The sequence below is a fragment of the Nanorana parkeri genome, unplaced genomic scaffold, assembly GCF_000935625.1.
Source record: "Nanorana parkeri isolate BGI_ZX_2015 unplaced genomic scaffold, ASM93562v1 scaffold126, whole genome shotgun sequence".
NCBI lineage: Eukaryota > Metazoa > Chordata > Amphibia > Anura > Dicroglossidae > Nanorana > Nanorana parkeri.
Window position 1 is genome coordinate 1489016 of NW_017306394.1, and position 19288 is coordinate 1508303.

At 42.6% G+C, this 19288-nt stretch overlaps 1 protein-coding gene across 1 annotated transcript in view; it reads right to left on the bottom strand.

Moving 5' to 3' along the window:
• LOC108784741 (heparan sulfate glucosamine 3-O-sulfotransferase 3A1-like) overlaps positions 1–10702 on the bottom strand; it is a 79577-nt gene extending 68875 nt beyond the window's left edge. Inside the window, exon 1 of the mRNA XM_018553626.1 lies at positions 9677–10702. Within this exon, the coding sequence (XP_018409128.1) occupies positions 9677–10179 (503 nt within the window). The 5' untranslated portion in view covers positions 10180–10702. The remainder of the gene's footprint in view (positions 1–9676) is intronic.
• Between the last annotated feature and the right edge of the window lie 8586 nt (positions 10703–19288).

The window sequence follows — 19288 nt, forward strand, 5'->3', positions numbered from 1 at the left end:
ATCCAATCCAACTGCTTAGGAGCGGGTTTTCTGTTATTTGGAGAGATTTCCTTTTAATTCCTGTTGTGTCTATATGATAGAAAGTAAGGGAAGTCTCCTTTAAAAAAAAATTGTATGTCAACAACAATGCAAAACTGAGCTATCAGTCTTGGGTGGATATTGTGTATTGAATCTGTTCTTATATATTGTCAGACATGACAATAAAAGCTCCTGCCTGACCTCATCCTAAGTGGTGGTTAGTGAGAAATGACATAACCCATTTAATACCGTGGCACACATGGATAACGAAAGAATGTAGCTGGACAGCAACAAAGTGTGTTTTATTAAGCGACTGTGTCGTTGGGTTCCGGAAATGTAAAAGAAAGCAGACCCTGCTGAAGAAGAAGCTTTCTACCTATTCTGCTATTTTTGGCTGAGTTGGATGCCTATTCCCCCACCCCGCACCGTGGCTCCTTCTACTTGCCCCTATATCACTACAGGACACAGTAATGATGTAGAGGTCAGCGGAAGGAGCCACAATGCATGGCATGGGGTCGCAAGCAGTCGATATTCCTGGAAGTGTGGAAAATTCTTCACTGTGTGAAGTTTCTTTTTGTGGTTGTAGATCAGAGAAAGAGGCAGCAGGACTGGTATGTACAGTATAATGCCTGTCTGCTTTTGCAGGTCCTTCTTTTTTTTTAACACAGCAACAAAGTAATTTTAAATTCCAATTGAACTTTTAGTTTATATTAGCTAAGTACATTGGAGGGGCATCAAATCAAAAGTTTTACAAAGTTGTGCAAAGTCTTACAGGTAAGTGTCTTTAAAAAGCTGCAACAGTGTGATTATTAAAAAAACCTGTCCCCTGCCAGCATGCTGCACAGAAGGACCCCTGCCCTCTGTGTGGAAACAGTGGTCTCTCTGCAGGGGTCTGATTCACCCCAGAGTTCAGTTGGGCTTTAAGTTAAAAACATTCACTTTTCTCCAATATCTCTATAGTGCAAACATATCTGTTAGTGCTTTGCAGAATAATAAGGTTGTTCCCATAATTTCCTTCCAATCAAACATCCCTTCCACAATCATGCAAACACATGCAGTATCAGTTACTTTAGAAGCCAAATAACCTACCAGAATATTTTAAAGTTCTGGGAGTCAACTAGAGCAATTTGAAGAGACTCATGCAAACTCTATGGGAATTTATCAAAGCTAGAGCAGACAAAATCTGAAGCAAATCTTTCAAATCTTACCTGAGCAAACTGAAGAGAGATGCTGATCGGTTGCCATGGGCAACTGCTCCATATTCTGATTAATTCCCTCATAGTGTCCCTGAGACCTACAATTGTTGCAATTTAAACGCAATTCAAAAAACTACTACAGCTAAAAACTTTGGAAAAAAATTTAAAAAATCACTACTTACAGAAAGTAATCATGTTTTCTTTTCATAACCTGCAACTGAAAAATTGTTTGAACCTAAGGTTGCTATGAGTGACTCCAGCACTTCATACACTTCATACACAGGCAAATGTAAGCTTCCAAAAATCTGCCCTCCCCACCACATTCTAGCACTATAGTTATCCCAGAGCTAACAGTTCATTGTATGCTGCATTTGACAGAAGCTCTGATTTCTCACCCCTGTTTGCCTGTCTTTGCTTATATAAAGCAATGGCCGATTTCCAGCCGCGACTGTCTCACAATGAGTTTATGTCGCGTCTACTTGAAGTTTAGACAAAAACCCGGGTGTCTGAAGGTGACATCACACTATGAGAGACAAATCACTCGTACCAACCACAGGCTAGAGGCACCACAAGGTCTGTGTCTTTGCCAATGGCCCTGTGTAGGATTTCAGGGCTGTTAAAGGGGCACCTTAATTTTTTGTAATCACATTTTAAAATATTTCATAAGCTTATGGAGGCAGACATTCTACAGCCTTTACGTGGTATATGTAAGTTCTGTCTACAATATACTGTGATAAGATCTCACTCCCTGAGGGGGGGCCACAGAACCTACGTGACTTGTAAGTAAAAGTGATGGAACAAATATAATTATGTTATTAGTATATCCTCTTGTTTACTTAAAGGGTGTCTATGGACAAAAACAAATCTGTATTTCTATATTAAATTTCCATCAGTTCTCTCCCACTCCTAATACGCATATCAATCTAGAGGTTCGTAAACTTACTTATTGAATAGGATGGGCTTCCTCAATGCACTGACACCATTTCACTCAGCCCTGTGAATATGCACTACCTTCCTTGTGAGCCTGCCTTCTAAACTACAACTCAACTTCTGAACAATTTAACATTATCATTGCTTGCTGGAAGCAATGCATGATGGTATGTATTCCTATTACAATGCTGATGTTATAACAGGAGAGGATATGCTGGGACTTCACAACTCTTTTAATGCCCAACTGCAATTTTAGTTTAAATTTGCTAAATCTATTCCAGGTGCAACAAAACAAAAGTCTTATAATTGGTTTTCTTTAGAAAGCAGCCACAGCCAGAGTACAAAGCCTGCCCCCTGCCAGCAGCTACGGAGAAGTACCCTTGCTCCCTGTGTGGAAGCAGTGGTCTTACATTCCCCCTGCTGAGTCATAGTTAGAGCTCGCACTACATGTTGACTTTATAAAATTGGAACCAGCCGTGGCAGTAATACAGTATTGCTGACTTGTTTTAAAAGGTGCCATCTCCAGGCCCATCATATTCATCCTTGTTTTATTAGCTGCCAGTCAGTCAAGTTGCATGTTCCAAGGTCATACATTAGGAGAACCAAAGATAAAGATGACCGTTCTGCATATAAAATAATTAGAAATGGCAATTTTCATTTTTCTGCCCAGCGGGTACTTTTTAAAGTCTCACCTGTTGCCTATTGTAACTGAGAAATAAAATCTAAAATAACAACAGGCAAGAAGTAAATAACAATTTATTCTTTTGCAGCAACCCTGAAATGAGAATGCATTCCAATGGAACAAAGAATGGAAGCTGAGCAGGTATTGTATGCTATCAGAACTTTGATCTCTATGATAAAATGTGTCAGTATATGCAGATATTTTATTAAAAGAAGTGCAGATTTAATAAAATGTTACCTATTTTTTGAGTTTGCCATCTGTGTTTCTTAAGATTCCGAAGGATACATCATTCATAAATATTAAAAACACAAAAAGAAACAAGTTATGAGGTTAAAGGTTTGATAATGAATCTATGTGGATGATAAAATCATATCATGTGCATATGACAAAAGAAAGTTGTAAATCTAATGAAATGCCTATAATGTCAGCCTTTAACCAAGCAGCATAGTGGAAGTGGTACATTAGCAATGTTCTGGATAACAGTAAAAATTGACTTTCCATTACAATACGGTTATATTGACAGCTCCAGAATGGCTGCGCAGGGAAAAGTGCTTTGGTATCCACAGTGATTTAAAATAGTCTTATGTACTACAAGTCAAACACATCAACAGATAGAAATAAAGAGCCCTGACTGAGGAATTAAAACGCAGCCAAACCTAGCGACTTCCCATTTCAACCAAAACCTTCCACTTCTTTATACACTTTTATTCACTGTTATATGGATTTGCTGTGAATTTCAATAAAGTCTGAAGTATTGGAATTCTCTGGATCGTGCGGTCTGTTCGTATACTACTACATTCCAAGGTGGAGACGCACCTATTAGACCAGCACCTGGGTGGTCCTGATTGTGGTTAAACAATTGGAGCGGTAAAGATTTCCTTTGGCTCTACAAAACCTTCAACTGGTTGTAAATCTTTAGACTTGTGGTAGCCATACACATAGCACTTTCTGTGATCAATCTTGGTACAAGCAATCACAAAGGCTGGGTTCACACCTAGGCGTATTGATTATGCACATTTCGCTGCAAAAAAAAAGCGTGACAAACACGCGTTTCAGGGGGCTACTTGGCTGTATCCCAATGGAAACGCGCGACAAAAGCGCCCCAAAGAAGCTCCTGTACTTCTTTGGGCGTAGGGCGTTTTGTAGCGCGTTCATACGGCCTGTAATACGCCCAGGTGTGAACCATACCCATAGAAAATAATGGGATTTCGGTGTTTGAGTGTTTTGCAGAGCGTTTGAACGCGCTACAAAACGCCCAGGTGTGAACCAGGCCAAACAAGTGATTCGTCATCGATCAAAATGCACAACACTCACTGTACTGTTCTGCAGTTTGGGAACGGCTGTCATTCGAAAATCTGATTAATCATAAATGTAATTGATTCATTAAAACCAACCATTTAATCAATCTGCATTATGATCGGTTCTCACAGATTCACACGCGTAGATATTTGTTTGGGAGATCAGAAGTGTTCAACAAAATCGATCAAGAGCTCTCTAAAATTAATTTATATTTGATTTGTTTAGTCACATTGAACAATTGACTGAACGATCATATCAATATCTGTAAAAAATAAGTCAATGCAACTGGACTTGCTGGACTGTATTTTTCTTAAGACAGAACTGTAATTGAAGACTATTTTTCTTGAGGATAACTGGGCTGTATTTTTCTTGAAGACGTTTCACTGGTCATCCAACCAGCTTTCTCAATTCAGAATGATTTGTACAAAAAATTATCTGGGAATAAATATGGTGAATGTTGCTCCAATCCACATAATCTGTTATATCAATATTTGTGTGACCATCATAAGGTTGGCTTTAAACGGACCCATATTTGAAATCAGTGCTCCTGATTTGAAGCTTAGTGATAATTGGATAATTAGCCCATTGGCCCACACACACACACTTTAAAGCAGGAACCAAGAGGTCCTACCTCTAAAAGCCTCAGCACGCTCTTTTAGAGTTTTTCATATTTAGTACAATGAGCTTTTATAGCCTGTCCCTGCCAGCACACCTATCATAGGTCCTTTTAGATTCCACCACCATGTTGGAAGTGGACTGCTGCCTTTCTTTTGTGCACAATTTAACTCCCATGCATGTGCACTTGGGGGTCTATTCACAAAGCTGCCGAGGGCAGCCGAGTGAATAGGTTTCAGTCCCAGACAGCTCAGACGCAAAAGTCTAGTGGAAAAATACTATAATTGGAAGAATCAATAGCTACATCATTCCAGGACTGCAAACCACATCTTATCACTGGAGTGGATTTACATGACTTGAGCCTGTAGGCACACAACATCTGGTGTTCAACCCAAAACCCCCTCTGCTAGGATCATCTCTTGTGTCCAGAACAAATTCTTTCATTTACCTGTGCTTACCTGCCTAAGAATAAACCAGTGTTGGACAAAATGAATACGGAACTTTGGAGCCAGTCCAATCCGGAAGCCAGAAGGATTTTTCTAGGAGCCAGCTCCGTTGTCAACCTCTAGAGAAAACCTCAAAAGTTAGGCAACCAGCTGTAATATCAGTGTTCTAATTCATCCCAAAACTTTTAAAAGGGTTGATGTCAGAGCTCTGTGCAGGCCACTCGAGTTCCTCCACATCAAACTAGTCTACCCATGTCTTTATGGAGTTGGCTCTGTGCACAGGAGCACAGTCATGCTGGAACATAAAAGGCCTTTCCCAAACTGTTACCACAAGGTTGGAATATATATATAGATATATCTATATATCTATACATAGATATATAGATATATCTATATATCTATATATAGATATATATATAAAGTTAGCTATAGGCACATTCCTACTGTACCCAAATGATAAATCTAGCCTTGACTTAACTGTATCTCACAGATGCAAGCTGCAAGGAATATGGGCAGTACACGAGGAGATGTAACTACAGCTGTTTCACAAGACATCTTACAGCTTTAACAGGTAAAAAGAGGGTAATTATGTAAGTGCCTGAGTGAAGCGGTGCATTTTTTGAAGCTGAAGTGCTATGTTGAAATGACATTCAGCAACTAAGCTTTCAGTTTCATTCTGATAAATACATTCCAGGTGCATCAACACAAAAGGTGTTCAATGTCTTACAGTTGGTTTTCTTTAGAAAGCGGTCACAGTTTGAGAAAAAAAGCCTGTCCCCTGCCAGGCACCGCTTCTGCACCATTACTTTCTGTGCAGAAGTGGAAGTGGTGGTCTTTCTGCATGGGTCCACAATGTTCCCACCTCCAGGGGCGTCCCGAGGCAGGGTGTCACCCGGGACGCCCTGCACATGCGCATGATGTCATGGCGCATATGCGACATTATCCCGCATGCTCGTGATGACGTCACACGTTGTGACCTGCCTGCAGCCATCTTGGTGATGGACATCGGGAGAGGGAGGAGGGGACGTTCACCTGGCGGGATCCCCTCCACTCTTGAACAACTGTTGGGCTCTTGGTCCATGACTGAGTCCCCGACTTTTCAGAGGGGGTGACATGAAAATGACTGTCATTCATTTTGGTGTCACCCTTCCAATGGTGTCCCCCCGGTTCAGGCTGCACACACCATAGTGGCACCACTGCCCTCCTCCATCCATCAACTCCCTGCTGAATTGGAGCTAGAGCTCTCCAATAAGCTAAGTTCCTGCTCATTGGTGATTAGAGCGCTCAAACATTACAGGGAAAAGGTGCATAACCATCAAGTTCAAATGTTAAAAAATTACACATCAAATACCTCTTGATTCAGAAACAAATCAACAGAAGAACACTTCTTGGGTCAGGACATAATAAACCTTTACAGAGAAATAAAATGTCTTTCTGTTCCCTAATAGCAGTCAATACAACATACTCATATGTCATTTTTATATCTGTAAGTAATTATTTATATTTAATGCTAAGAAAGCATCTAACCCTTGCTTAGCCCTTCTTGTGCCCATTCTCTAGAAGTCTCATCAGATTCCTTGAAGCTGGTGATAAAATATCTTTATTTTCCCAACTGCAATGGATGCCGATGTGTTTTTTGAAGTCCTTACGCTTCTCGTAAAGTCCCTATGACTGTAAGTTAATTAGGAATATCCTAAACCGTTTGACGGATCAGAGCTCTTCATGGCTGATGTGGAACTTCTCTGCCACTGGCGAGCTACTACAAATCTTAGCACCCTAGAAGTGGGCCCATCCCTGTCCTTACCGCTTAATGTAATTCCAACCTCTCAGAGAAGCCCTATACTCATTAAATTGCTTTGCCTGATGGAATCTTTCAGCAAAAGCTTTCAAGAGCTGCACTAAAAAAGAAACATCCACAAGACGAATTTCTGTGAACAATACGCGTCTTCCTAATTTTACTGCTGATACAAAGCGGCATTGACATTATGAAGATCGTATTAAACAGATCTGCTTACTTACAAAAAAAACAAGGCCAGCTCAGTATTCCAATTTTACACTTTATGGCTGTGATAGAAAATAAAGCATTTATAGCCGCAAATATGAGCTTGATGTTTTATTTAAGTCTCACTGGGCGCAGAGGTGATAAAACCACTGCGCATTTTTACTTCACTCCAAAAATACTGCCGACAACAGTTTTGTCTTAAAAAGTCTTTTAAAAAAAAACAGCAAAACGTAACTACAAATTACTTTTTGTTTTAGAACTGCTAAAAACATTCACAAATGTGTGTAAATGTTCTCAAAACAGCACAAAAATTGATACCTGACCCAGTGGCGTCACAAGGGGGGTGCACCCCTCACCCGAGTGCCACCATTGGAGGGGTGACACCAAAATGAATGACAGTCATTTTGGTGTCGCCCCCTATGAATAGTCGGACACTTGGTCACGGACCGAGAGCCCGACAGTGTCAGGAGAGAGGCGGGGACCCGGCGGCATACCTCATCCCGCCAGGTGAACGTCCCCTCCTCGACCGTGCATGCGCGATGACGTCACCGTGGGGTGTCACACGGTCTCATCTCTGGGTGAAACACACAGCCTCTGGACACCCCTGACATGACCTTTGAATAAGGACTAGTTCACACCAGAACTGCATGCGTCTGCAAAGCTGCAATGTGATGCGTTTTGCCGAGATTTTACCGCAATTTGTGTTGGTTTTTCTTGTTTGCTTAAAATGGGATTTCAGATGCGGTTCAGTGCGTTTGCAAGCGTTTTTGATGCGTTTTTTGTTGCGTTCCAGTGCGATCCGATGCAGCTAAAATAGAGCAAGTAGTTGTTTTTCTGACTCCATCGGAACGGACTGCAATGGTGTGAATAGAACACCAGAAATCCCATAGGAAAGCATTGTGATGTATTTTGGCTGCAGCAGGCAAACTGAACGGACCGCATCACAACTGCATATGGCGTGAACTAGCCCTAAGTTAAAAACGCATTCCACTAACCTGTAGACTACCATTGTAAGCTACAGCAGGATTAAACATGATGGTTGTAGTATTCTTCTATGAGATAAGGGCAAGGAGGTCAGCTAAATATTAGACATTACCCCCATTATGTCACCTTATTATAAAAGTGTATCTAATGGCAAACTTATTTTTAGTTTTGGATAGAGTGTGAGGGGTTAGGACCCGTGTCCTACTATTATTATTATACCGGATTTATATAGCGCCAACAGTTTGTGCAGCCCTGTACAATATAAGGAAGACATTATAATCACAATACAATTCAAGACAAGATGGTAAGGAGGGCCCTGCCCGTGAGGGCTTACAATCTATTCATTCACTACAGTCCCTGTCATCAAGGGGCTTACAGCCTAAGGTCCCTATATTGTAACACAGATGAACACATACAGGGCCAATTTAGACACAAGCCAATTAACCTACCAGCATTTATTTGGGGTGTGGGAGGAAATCCATGCAAGCACAGGGTGCCCAGGCCAAACCTGGATTCAAACTGGGGACCTTAGAGCTGCAAGGCAGAAGTCCTAACCACTGAATCACTGCGTCTCCTCAAGTTTATTGTCCCAGTAAGGGAGGTTCACTCCACTGTATATGGGACTGAAAGTGATGGGAAATCTAAAATTCTGAGTCATCAGAACAGGAAATTAGGGGAAATCCAATAGGGGTACCTATTCAAGTAATAAGTAGTTTGTTTTTTTTTCTTTTGGATGGAGCGTTGAAGGGTTAGAGCCCTTGTCAGATTTTTTTACCCTGGTGACCATTGTCACTGGGAATGTCCAATATTTTAAGCTGGTACTGGAACAGAAAAAGAAGGGATTAAAAGGGGTCACTTATTTGGGTGACAAATGATCAAGAGGTGCTTTCCCAACTTTAGATCGATTTCCTCTCACATCCTGGTGTGTGTATGGGAGAGGAAAAGAAGGTAAATCTCCTCAATGGGGCAAAAAATAATAATCATCATTATCATAATATATATATATGAATTTTAATTATTTCACACTCTATACAAAATGTAAAAAAGCTGGAACTATAGGTATAGCCTTGGATTTACATATATTCAGCTGTGATAAGTTATTCCATAAATGCTGAATTTGTTTAAATAAACCAACTTGTAGCACAGAAAGATGAATTCACAAAACTTTAACACAAGGATAAGGATCTTTATTTAGCATTGTGACTGTTTAAATCTTACCGAAAAATGACTCTTTAGATAATAAGGATCCTTATCTTAGCATTGTGAATCTCACCTATTGCAGGGATTCGGATAAGCTAAGTTGGCCTTCCCCATGCAGGGTACATCCATTCTCCCTCCTGCCATGATATAGCTATGATTATTTATCAGTATAGATTTGTTTGCATAATGCAATGTATCAGTGTACAGTGTTTCTGTCCCGCTGTCGGCCAGGAGGGGACAGCAGAGATTCAGCATCTCATACCATGCTAGCTCATGTATAACGTGCGTTATAATTGTATCTCACCTGTACCAGTTCAGTCCCTTGTCGTAGTTCCGATCAAAGAAATGGGGTTCAGCACCCACAGCCCTAATGTCTGGGTGCACTCTGAGAAACTCCAGCAGAGCTCGGGTCCCACCTTTCTTCACCCCAATAATGATAGCCTGGGGCAACTTCTTGCTCCCTTCTCCCAGCGGGGTGAGGGTACTGTCCCCCTCCTGAGCAGGGTATGGCACCCCAATACTGGGGAAGAGGCGGCTCCACTGCGGCCCCTGCCGAAAGGTGCCCTGATGGTCCCTCATCTTCTGAAGCAGCTTTTTCCTCTTCACTGAGTGCCAGAGTGCCAGCGGTGAGTCCTCATAGACCCCATCCTCCTCCGGGGCCACTATGATGGGCCCTGGCATGCTCTGACAGCGGTCAGCCAGGCAGTAGAAGACATAGAGGGACATGATGAGGGAGCACAGCATCAAAACAAACTTCCTGAAGATACTTCTGGACAGGGACTCGTGCAGGACAGATGGGAATGTCATTGTCGCCAACAGCGGCTGAGGTCGCCATGTCAAGTGATCCTGGACCAGGGTGCCATGGCATCACAGCTGTGAAACAAAAGAGGCACCCAGCCAGCTGCCTATGGACTTACACCCAAATTTGCGCCCTCCCAAATCCCTTCCAGCATCCTTCAATCACATGCTGTGGCATCAGATGTGGACTGTAAGCTCTTTGGGTCTGCAGAAAGTTGATAAGATTGCTGATTCCAGCTGGCAAAATGGACTAATTCAGCAGGGATGCCATGATGCAAAATGACTGTTTGTATTACAATGAAAATCAGATGCGATCTCCATCTCAGTCAGTGGTCTCTGATATTCTCTCAGCTGTCATTACAACTCATGTCCGCGTATGTAGAATGTCATCCTGAGGGAAGGGCATTTTTATAGTAGCCGGGAGTCTGCAGCAAAGTCTGATTTGTTGGGTGTGAGCGGCAGCTGTCCTAAAATCCCCCAGAGCCCCTGACAGCCCCTCGGCAGCTCGTCTTCAGCAAAGCGCTTCTGTCAATGCTCTTCACACGTGGGGACCAGCAAAGCAAACTTCTCAATGACATCACAGCACCCTGCAGGAGAAGGGGCTCCTCCAATGGGGAGCCAGGAGTGAGATCAATGGAATGTGGAGGGGCCAATCAGGAGCGTGGAGGGTGTGGGTTTACTTTCGCAGCCACTATGAAAGCTTAATTCTGCTAAATTACCATCAGAGGTGACTTGTGTTTGACAGAAGATATTATATTCCACATGTCTGTCCTCTGTTACCTGTCTGTCATCTCCTTCCTCCTCTGTCCTTCTCTCCTTATGCTTCTCTCTCTTTTCCTGTGTTCTCTTTTATATGACATATTCTCACTTATCTCATCTTTCTTTCTTTTCTTCCTTTTTCTTTCCTTCCTTCCTTTTCTCCTTCCTTCCTTTCTTACTTCGCTTTCTCTCTCCCTTCCTTTCCTTTCTCCCTTCTTTCTTTGCTGCCTTCCCTCCTCCCTTTCTTTTATTCCCCTTTCTTTATTTCTTCTCATTTTTTCTCTTCTCTTCCTTCATTACTTTCTTACTTCCCCTTCTCCCTTCCATTTGTCTTTTTCTTTCTTTCCCTTTCTTTCTTTCCTTTTCTTTCTTTCTTTCTTTCTTTCGCTTCCTTTCTTTCCTTCCATCCTTTCTTTCTTTCCTTCCATCTCTTTCTTTCTTTCTTTCTTCCCTTCCATCCTTTCTTTCCTTTCTTACTTCACTTTCTCTCTCCCTTCCTTTCCTTTGTCCCTTCTTTCCTTGCTCCCTTTCCTCCTCCCTTTCTTTATTTCTTATCTTTTTTTCTTCTCTTCCTTCTTTCCTTCCTTTCTTTCTTACTTCCCTTTCTCCCTTCCATCTGTCTTTTTTTCCTTTCTTTAATTTCTTCCATCCTTTCTTTCTTTCCTTTCTTTTCTCCGTTCTTTCTTACTTCACTTTCTCTCTCCCTTCCTTTCCTTTGTCCCTTCTTTCCTTGCTCCCTTCCCTCCTCCCTTTCTTTATTTCTTCTCTTTTTTTTTCTTCTCTTCCTTCTTACCTTCCTTTCTTTCTTACTTCCCTTTCTCTTTTCTTTCTCCCTTCTTTCCTTGCTTCCTTCTCTTCTTCCTTTCTTCTGTCTCTTCGCTTCCTTCCCTCCCTCCCTTACTTCCCTTTCTCTCTTTCTATATTTACTCTTTCTTTCTTTCTTTCTTTCTTTCTTTCTTTCTTTCTTTCTTTCTTTCTTTCTTTCTTTCTCTTTCTTTCTTTCTTTCTTTTTTTCTTTCTTTCTTCCTCTCTTCTCTTCATGTCACACATTCTCTCTCTCTGTTTCCCAGAATTGTTTCCTCTCTTTAGTTCTTCCTTTTCTCCTCAGTCGCCCCAGTGTCCTCTGTATGAAACACGCATATACATTGAGGGCACGTGTTAAACTGTGGGAAACCGCACATCTGTAACCAAATCGTAATGTCTGGGTGTTTATAAAAACACAAAGATTTGTTAATTATTTACCCTGCAAATTGGTGAAAAGTAAACAATTGGGATTTATAAAATACTGAGGAAAATCAAACACTTTAGAAGAAAAACCGAAAGAGCAGAAATATCCAAGTGTCCAGTCTGCACCAATTCTTTGAATATGACATGAAGCAGTGGAGTGAAAGTGGAGCTCCGCACAGAGCTGTAGTTCAGCAGAGGAGAATTGGCCAGGGCTGACAACACTGCTTGGGATTTCAGTGCAGTGGAGGAAGAGTTGTCAGCTCACTATGCAAAGTTAGGAGCTTACTGGATTTCTGGGAGATCAGTGGGTATTTTTCAGTACTTGCAGAGAAGTTCTTAAAGAGATAAAACATGGGGAAGTATGTATGTATTGTAGAGATGTACTGAATATGTTTTTTGGGGGGGGGGCGGGTTTGCCCATAAGTGCACTTTACTGCTTTAGTGAAAAGTCAAATCGTATTATGTCTGTGTAATCCATTCTGTTATTCAGGCTCTTGAAGAGTCCACTTTCACAATGATAACTATTATCATTATGGAGAACCTTCAAATCTGTCTTGTTGGGGGTTTCAGGGACTGGAGGGGCTAATGATGCCTGTAGGAGGTGGAATTTTCCTTGCTCCATGGCTGTAGATTCGTACATTTAGGCTAAGCCAAGAAACATGTGGTATTGAGGAATAGGAGCAGCCTTATCAGATATGCAAAGCGCCAGCGAAACAATCCGCATTCTGACAACGCTGCCAGCATCGCATTGTCTATGCAAATCATATTTGACTTACGTTTGCATAGGAAGCAGTGCTGGAATTTGAATAGAAATGTCTCGTTCTCATTCTATCCTTCCTATTCTAATCACCTGGTTTATATTTATTTTACTCCCTGTTTGCATACAATTCCGAGGCGTGTGATCTTCAGAGAGAGAGAAAGCAAGAAATACAGCAGGACAAAGGCAGAAGGTTTTCCTGCAGTCGTCAGTATAATTAGAAATGGAAAACTGTTTGTTTTTTTTAAACAAAAAAGAACAAACCCCAGTCAAAAATAACAAATAATAAACAAGCAGGGTGTGCTGCAATATTTACCTTTAATTTGGAGCTGCCCCCGCAGTATTCCTTTTCCAGCCACTAGATGTCCTCAGTCTTCCTTGTTGAATGACTGCCAGCATCATTCAACTCACTCCCTTAGAACCCAGGGTGTCATGTGACTGCCCAGCCAGTGACTACACAGTAAGGACTTGTTCACACGATCTCCAGATCGGTTTCTGGATGCGTGTCCACATACGCAATGAACTTGGCGCGTTTTCAATGTGCTCTGTCTGTTTAAAGTGCATTTTTTTCTTTATGTTTATGGGTTTTCCATACGTTTAAGCACGTTCCTGTGCATTCTGGTGCGTTTTCATGTGTTTTTGCACATTCCGCTGTGAAAAAAAGCATTCTGCTGAATTTTGTTTAAAAGCTCTGGAACTGAATGCAATGGTGTGAACGAGCCTAATTTAAAACCATTTGAAGTACCGTGTATGCGTTTTTGGTGCAGATAAAAAAACCGCACCAGTTTGGAGATTGTGTGAGCATGCTCTTAAAGTGGTATTCATGTCTCGATTTTTTTGTACATATATCTACCGCTAGCAAACAAGCAGATATCTGCAAACACATTTTAAAAACGAAAAAAGTTACCAAAGAGGTAAAAAGGTACCTCTGTCCCCGCCGCTCGTTCCCGGATGTAGAATTCAGCTCCTCGAGCAGCCGTGCAGGAGGATGTGTGCGGACGCATGCTCAGTGGAGATCACCGGCGGGGAGAGGAGGAAAGCTACAGTGTAACTCAATGCATGCAGCTGTGAGCGTGCACGTCGGACAGACTCCGTGGGACAGGAAGAGACAAGACTCCGCTCTGGATCAGAGACCGCCACCAGCACTGGAGGGACTGCGGAAAATGACTGGAAGGAAGAAGATGATCCGATCAGGAGGCATCACTTAATTAAAGACATTAAAGTAAAAAAAAAATCCCCCCCCCCCAATGCTGGCGTAAGGACTTACCTTAAATGATGCCTCTGGATCCGATCATCTTCTTCCTTCTAATAGTTCACAGCAGTCCCTCCAGCGCTGGTGCCGGTCTCTGATCCAGTGCAGACTCCTCGGGTCCCACGGTGTCCGTCGGCGTGCAAGCTGTGTCCATCAACTTACCCTGCGTCTCTCCTCTTCTCCCAGACGAAGATCCGTCGCAGTCGCCAGAGAATCTGCAGAACTTTGGACGGAAGCGAGCGGCGGAGACACAGGTAAGTTTTAACCTTTAGGGTAACTTTTTTTTAATGTTTTTGCATATATCTTCTGCTTGCTAGCCATAGATATATGCAAAAAAACCCAGAAGGTTTAATTGTACTTTAAGGTAAGTCCTTAAAACAGCATGGGGGGGAGGGGATGACTTTAATGTCACTTTAAGGAGCACTATGTTTAGTTTAATCTATCTGTCACTCTACATTCTCCTCTTATCAGCAGTCTCTTCGTTAGCACAGTAACCAATTGGCTACTTGTGCTGCTTCTCTCTCTTTCAGTCTAAGCTCTGCTGTATAGGGACTGCAAGAAGGTGATGCCAGGTCAGATTCAGGTACTTACACTGCTTGCATGAACAAAATGCATTCAAAGAAGAACTACAATTACAAATGAACCCTTGCAGTTGGGTTACCTCAAGCGCTGATTTTGGTCAAGGGTCTAATATAAAAAGATACACTCACCTGATTCTCAATCTTGCGGTGATGACCCCTCACCTCTCTCCCCTTCTACGCCAGATGTGGAATGTTCCTCGGTGTCCACATGTCCAATGCAAGTCAGTGGACTTGAATAAAACTTGAGGACGTCTGCAAAGGCTTAGACTGCCGGAGCCCAGTGGAGAAGAGGATGCAGCGACCGAACTAACAGCCAGGCAGGATCAAGGTTTAGGTCAGCATATCTTTTTTATTTTAAACTCTAGACCAAAACAAGCAGTTAACCCTTGCAGTGCGAGAGTAGCCCCACTAAAAGGGTTAATATGTAATTAGCCCGGAGTTCTTTAATGATTCTTTAATGATGTAATAATAATTAAAAACCTACTTTACTTGTATATCTGCCTGGAGCTCAGCTATAACTGAAATGCAATTTCCTAAAGCCAGCTGGTTGTGCTCTAAGCACAGAATGAAAAGCTTTATGAATCTGATTTTCAAGCAGCTCTTTTCATAGAATGTCTTACCGCTTCCATCGAACAAATGTTTCTTCAAACAATGGAACCATAATAGACCATATATATATATGCCATTTAAAGTGAACCTTACAGTTTACAAGTCTGCATAAATACATTCCTGACATGTCACAATTAGGGATGAGATTGGGCTCGGACTGAACTCGAACTCTGAACCCTGGAAGGAGCTGCCAGTTGCGGCCCAATCAGCTACGACCAGGTCACTCCTCACCCTGCAGCTGCACATAAACAAAGGAAAAGGGTGCTTGTGACATCATTGACCTTATATGGTCACATACTAATATTTGGTCAATGATGTCACCAGCATCCTGCCTCTTTGTTTACATGCAGCGGGGGGGGGGGGCAAGGAATGCCCCAACTGCAGCTGATTGGTGCAGTACTGATAGCTTTCTGTTGGGTTCAGTGTACATTTTATAATGCATAATTTTCAAAAGATTGCCAAGTTTTAAAATTATAAAGTCATCCTTGAGATCCAGTGCAGTAACTCTGGACTGTGAGTAAATACTATGTGATTAAGGCCTCATTTACACGTGAAATGGCCGGCACGCACAGCGCCGTGCTGCGTGCACTGACGTATTGGGAGTACGCGGCCGTACGCTGCCCTACGCTCACCCGCCCTGCACGTCCGTGCGGGTGTCCGTACTCGTATGCTGACAGGATGGATCTTGTCCGTGTCCGGGCCGGGACACCTGCACCCGTATGGACCTGCATTTGGGGTGAGCGTAGGGCGGCGTACGGCCGCGTACTCCCATAGAGAAGTACAGGGGCTGCGTATTAATCACATGCAGCACCTGTCCTTCCCGGGAGCTGCCCGATTCGGCCCTGCACGCAGCACGGAGCTGTACGTGCCGGCCGTTTCTCGTGTGAATGAGGCCTAAAAAGGTGTGGTCCAGAAAATATATGAGCTGTAATAAACTGTAATTATATAAAAAATATAGCTATAGAAAATATAAATAAAGAATACTTGTAAACATCTTTCAGTGCATTAAATTTGAGCTCCAGACCAGAGACGCTGAGATGATGTCATCAGTCTGCAGCAGGCAGGAGGAAGCATTTCCTTAGTCTCCCCTCCTCTAGTTATCAGATTGAACATTGTAACTTTGCAGCAAGTCACAAGGTGAGAGGCCGCAGCAGGGGCTGATCTGCACTGCACCAGGATTTATAATAATGATGTCTGAACAAAGATAGTTCCCTCCTAAAGAGAAAAGCAGATGAGGGCATTGTCAGGGGGAGTCCTGCGATCTCTGTGACAGGTAATATATACTTGGAAGTGTTACACTGACACATTATTTGACATGCTGCACCTAACAGAAAAAATATGATAATAAGTCCACTTTAAGTCTTCCAGCGATCCCCAGTTGATGTAACAGATTTTTATTGCAAAACATATTAAATAGAAAACGCTGCAACAAAAAGTGGTGACTTTAGTTTTACAACACACGTTAGTTGATTGTATTACTATATCTATCATTTCCTCCCACGAAATCCACAGCACTGGGCAACAATCATCTCATCTCTAAGGGTAATGTTAGCACTGGCGGCTCCATCTCTTTTTCTCCCAATTAACTTTGGAACAGGATATTTTTAATAATGGGTCACTGAAAAATGTCCCCCCTATTAACCTCCTCCGAGTTTTTAACATTACATCCAGGCAGCGCGATATTACGTACTGGCGTTTTACACAGATAAATGGCTGCAGGGGTCACCAATCCAAGCCACCCCGCTTTATTCTCATCTTACACACCGCCAAGGATAGGCATGCCTGGAAGAGGCACATAAAATCTATACATTTCCGTATAGACTTGAGAGGACACAATTAACACCGAGACTTCCTAAAAGCCGTTATCACATCTACCTCCTATCAATATTCTATCGGAGCACCATAAAACGGAGGAGAAAGGGCAACATAGCTGACACTTTTAAGAGATGTTAATTTTTGTAATAGATAGTCTGAGCGTTCTATGTATCATTACCAGCATTACTGATTAATTGGAGCGTATAGGCAAAATTAGCTGAACAACTTAATCTGTTCTGCAGGAATTCCAGGCCAACAGGTCTGCTTTAATAAATGTTAAAAAGATTTGCCACAAGCCTGCCAGGACAGGAGACCCACTGAGAGACCTCTAGGTAATGGGATTTGGGTTGGGCGGATATAAAAAGAGCTTTCAGTTCACCCCCTTTTTTGCTCTTGGATGCTTTGTATGGGTAAAATATAAAATCAGCTGTCATTGCAATTAGGGCCAGAATTCCCACAAGGCCAACCAAGGCCCCGGGCAGCAGGGAGTAGAGGGGTAGCAGGGGTGTGGAAATTCTATCTCCCGATGCCCAGGATGTGCAGTTCCGGGCGGTAGTTGTTATCTACATATAGGCTGGGTTCACACCTGGGCGTTTTTTTAGCGCTTCGAAACGCGCTGAAAACGCCCTACACCCAAACAAGTACAGGAGCTTCTTTGGGGTGTATTAGGATACAGCCGGATAGCTCTCATAAACGCGCGTTTGATGCAAATTTCTTGGAGCACAAATCGCTGTAAAAACGCGCGTCCCGAAACGCGCGTCATATGTGCATATTTCGAACGCTCAGGTGGGAACCCAGCCTTAGCCCTGCTTTGGGCAAGCAGAGCTAAATGTACAGCGGGGAAGCCGCTGCTTGTCTTGTACAAGTTTTCTCGGCAATGTCACCGAGATCACTTGTATGCAGCCTGCAGGTCTGCCATTCTCCATTGGGGGGGGGGTTTGGCGGGTAGGGGGGGCACATTGAGGAACCTGGCCTTGGGGCAGCAGAGAGAGTAAATCCAGCACTGACTGCAATACCAACCTCCTCTTCAGCAATGTCTCACACCTCTAGTCATCCAGTGCTGGTACTGGGCATCATTCAACAACTTTCAGGTAAAGCCCAAGGTATCAAAGACCCATTCTTCAAAGGCACATCATCAGGCTACCCTGGACTCACAGAAGAATTCTGCAGTGACATGGTGCCACTCCCTGCTGCATATAATATACAGATTTTTAAACCTTAAAAAATGTTTAAAAAAATGCTTCAACCGCTGTTAGAGAGTTGGAACAATTGGGGGGAGGGTAAGGGAAGCTGGAGTTGGGCTTTAGATCCCAACTGTAGTTTTGGTTGGAGTGGGGAAGGGTTAGAATCAATGTCTGTGTCCCATTGGGGTGATTTCTCCTCCTGTTCAGGTGACAGTTTTCAGGCAGCAGCACAGTTATGGTAAATTTCCCCAATGGGGCTAATGACAGCACTTAATCCTGACACAGGATCTAATTCTTCCTCACTCCAAAACTTAAGTCTTGGATGGAGCTGTCCATTGCATTTTGTTTAATTGATGAGATCCATGTCATATTAAAATTTACTTTTATTGGCATCCAGACTCTACAGGACCCACCTAGAGGTGACTGTGTATATATATAATCACTTATCTTCCAGAGCGCCCTGGTCGTCCCTAAACCTGAAACATTTTGTTATGCACGTAGCGACTTTCAAAGTGGAAGTTGGCACTTCGGCTCTCAGCTGCTATCCCCTATGCTTTGCTATTGGTTAGAGAATCTGACAATCATTATTAGTGGCCAATAGGAAAATACAGATAAAGGAAAGGGCAGCCAAAGCGTGTACCAAGAGGTTGGAAAATTATGGGACACTCTTATTATACATGCATACACTTAAAGGTAAATACTAGGGATGCACCGATACCAAGTACCGTACTCGGTACAAGTACAAGTACAGAAACTTTTCCAGCTCCAAGACCAGTCTAGAGAAAAACTCAAAAATTAGGAGGCAGCTGTCATTTGTAAGGAGCACACGGAGCTCCTGGGATTTGTACATCTCTGTTTTAATGTATAATTTTGTTTTTATAAATATAAATAAAGGGATGCACCAATACCATTTGTGCAAGTACAAGTACTGATA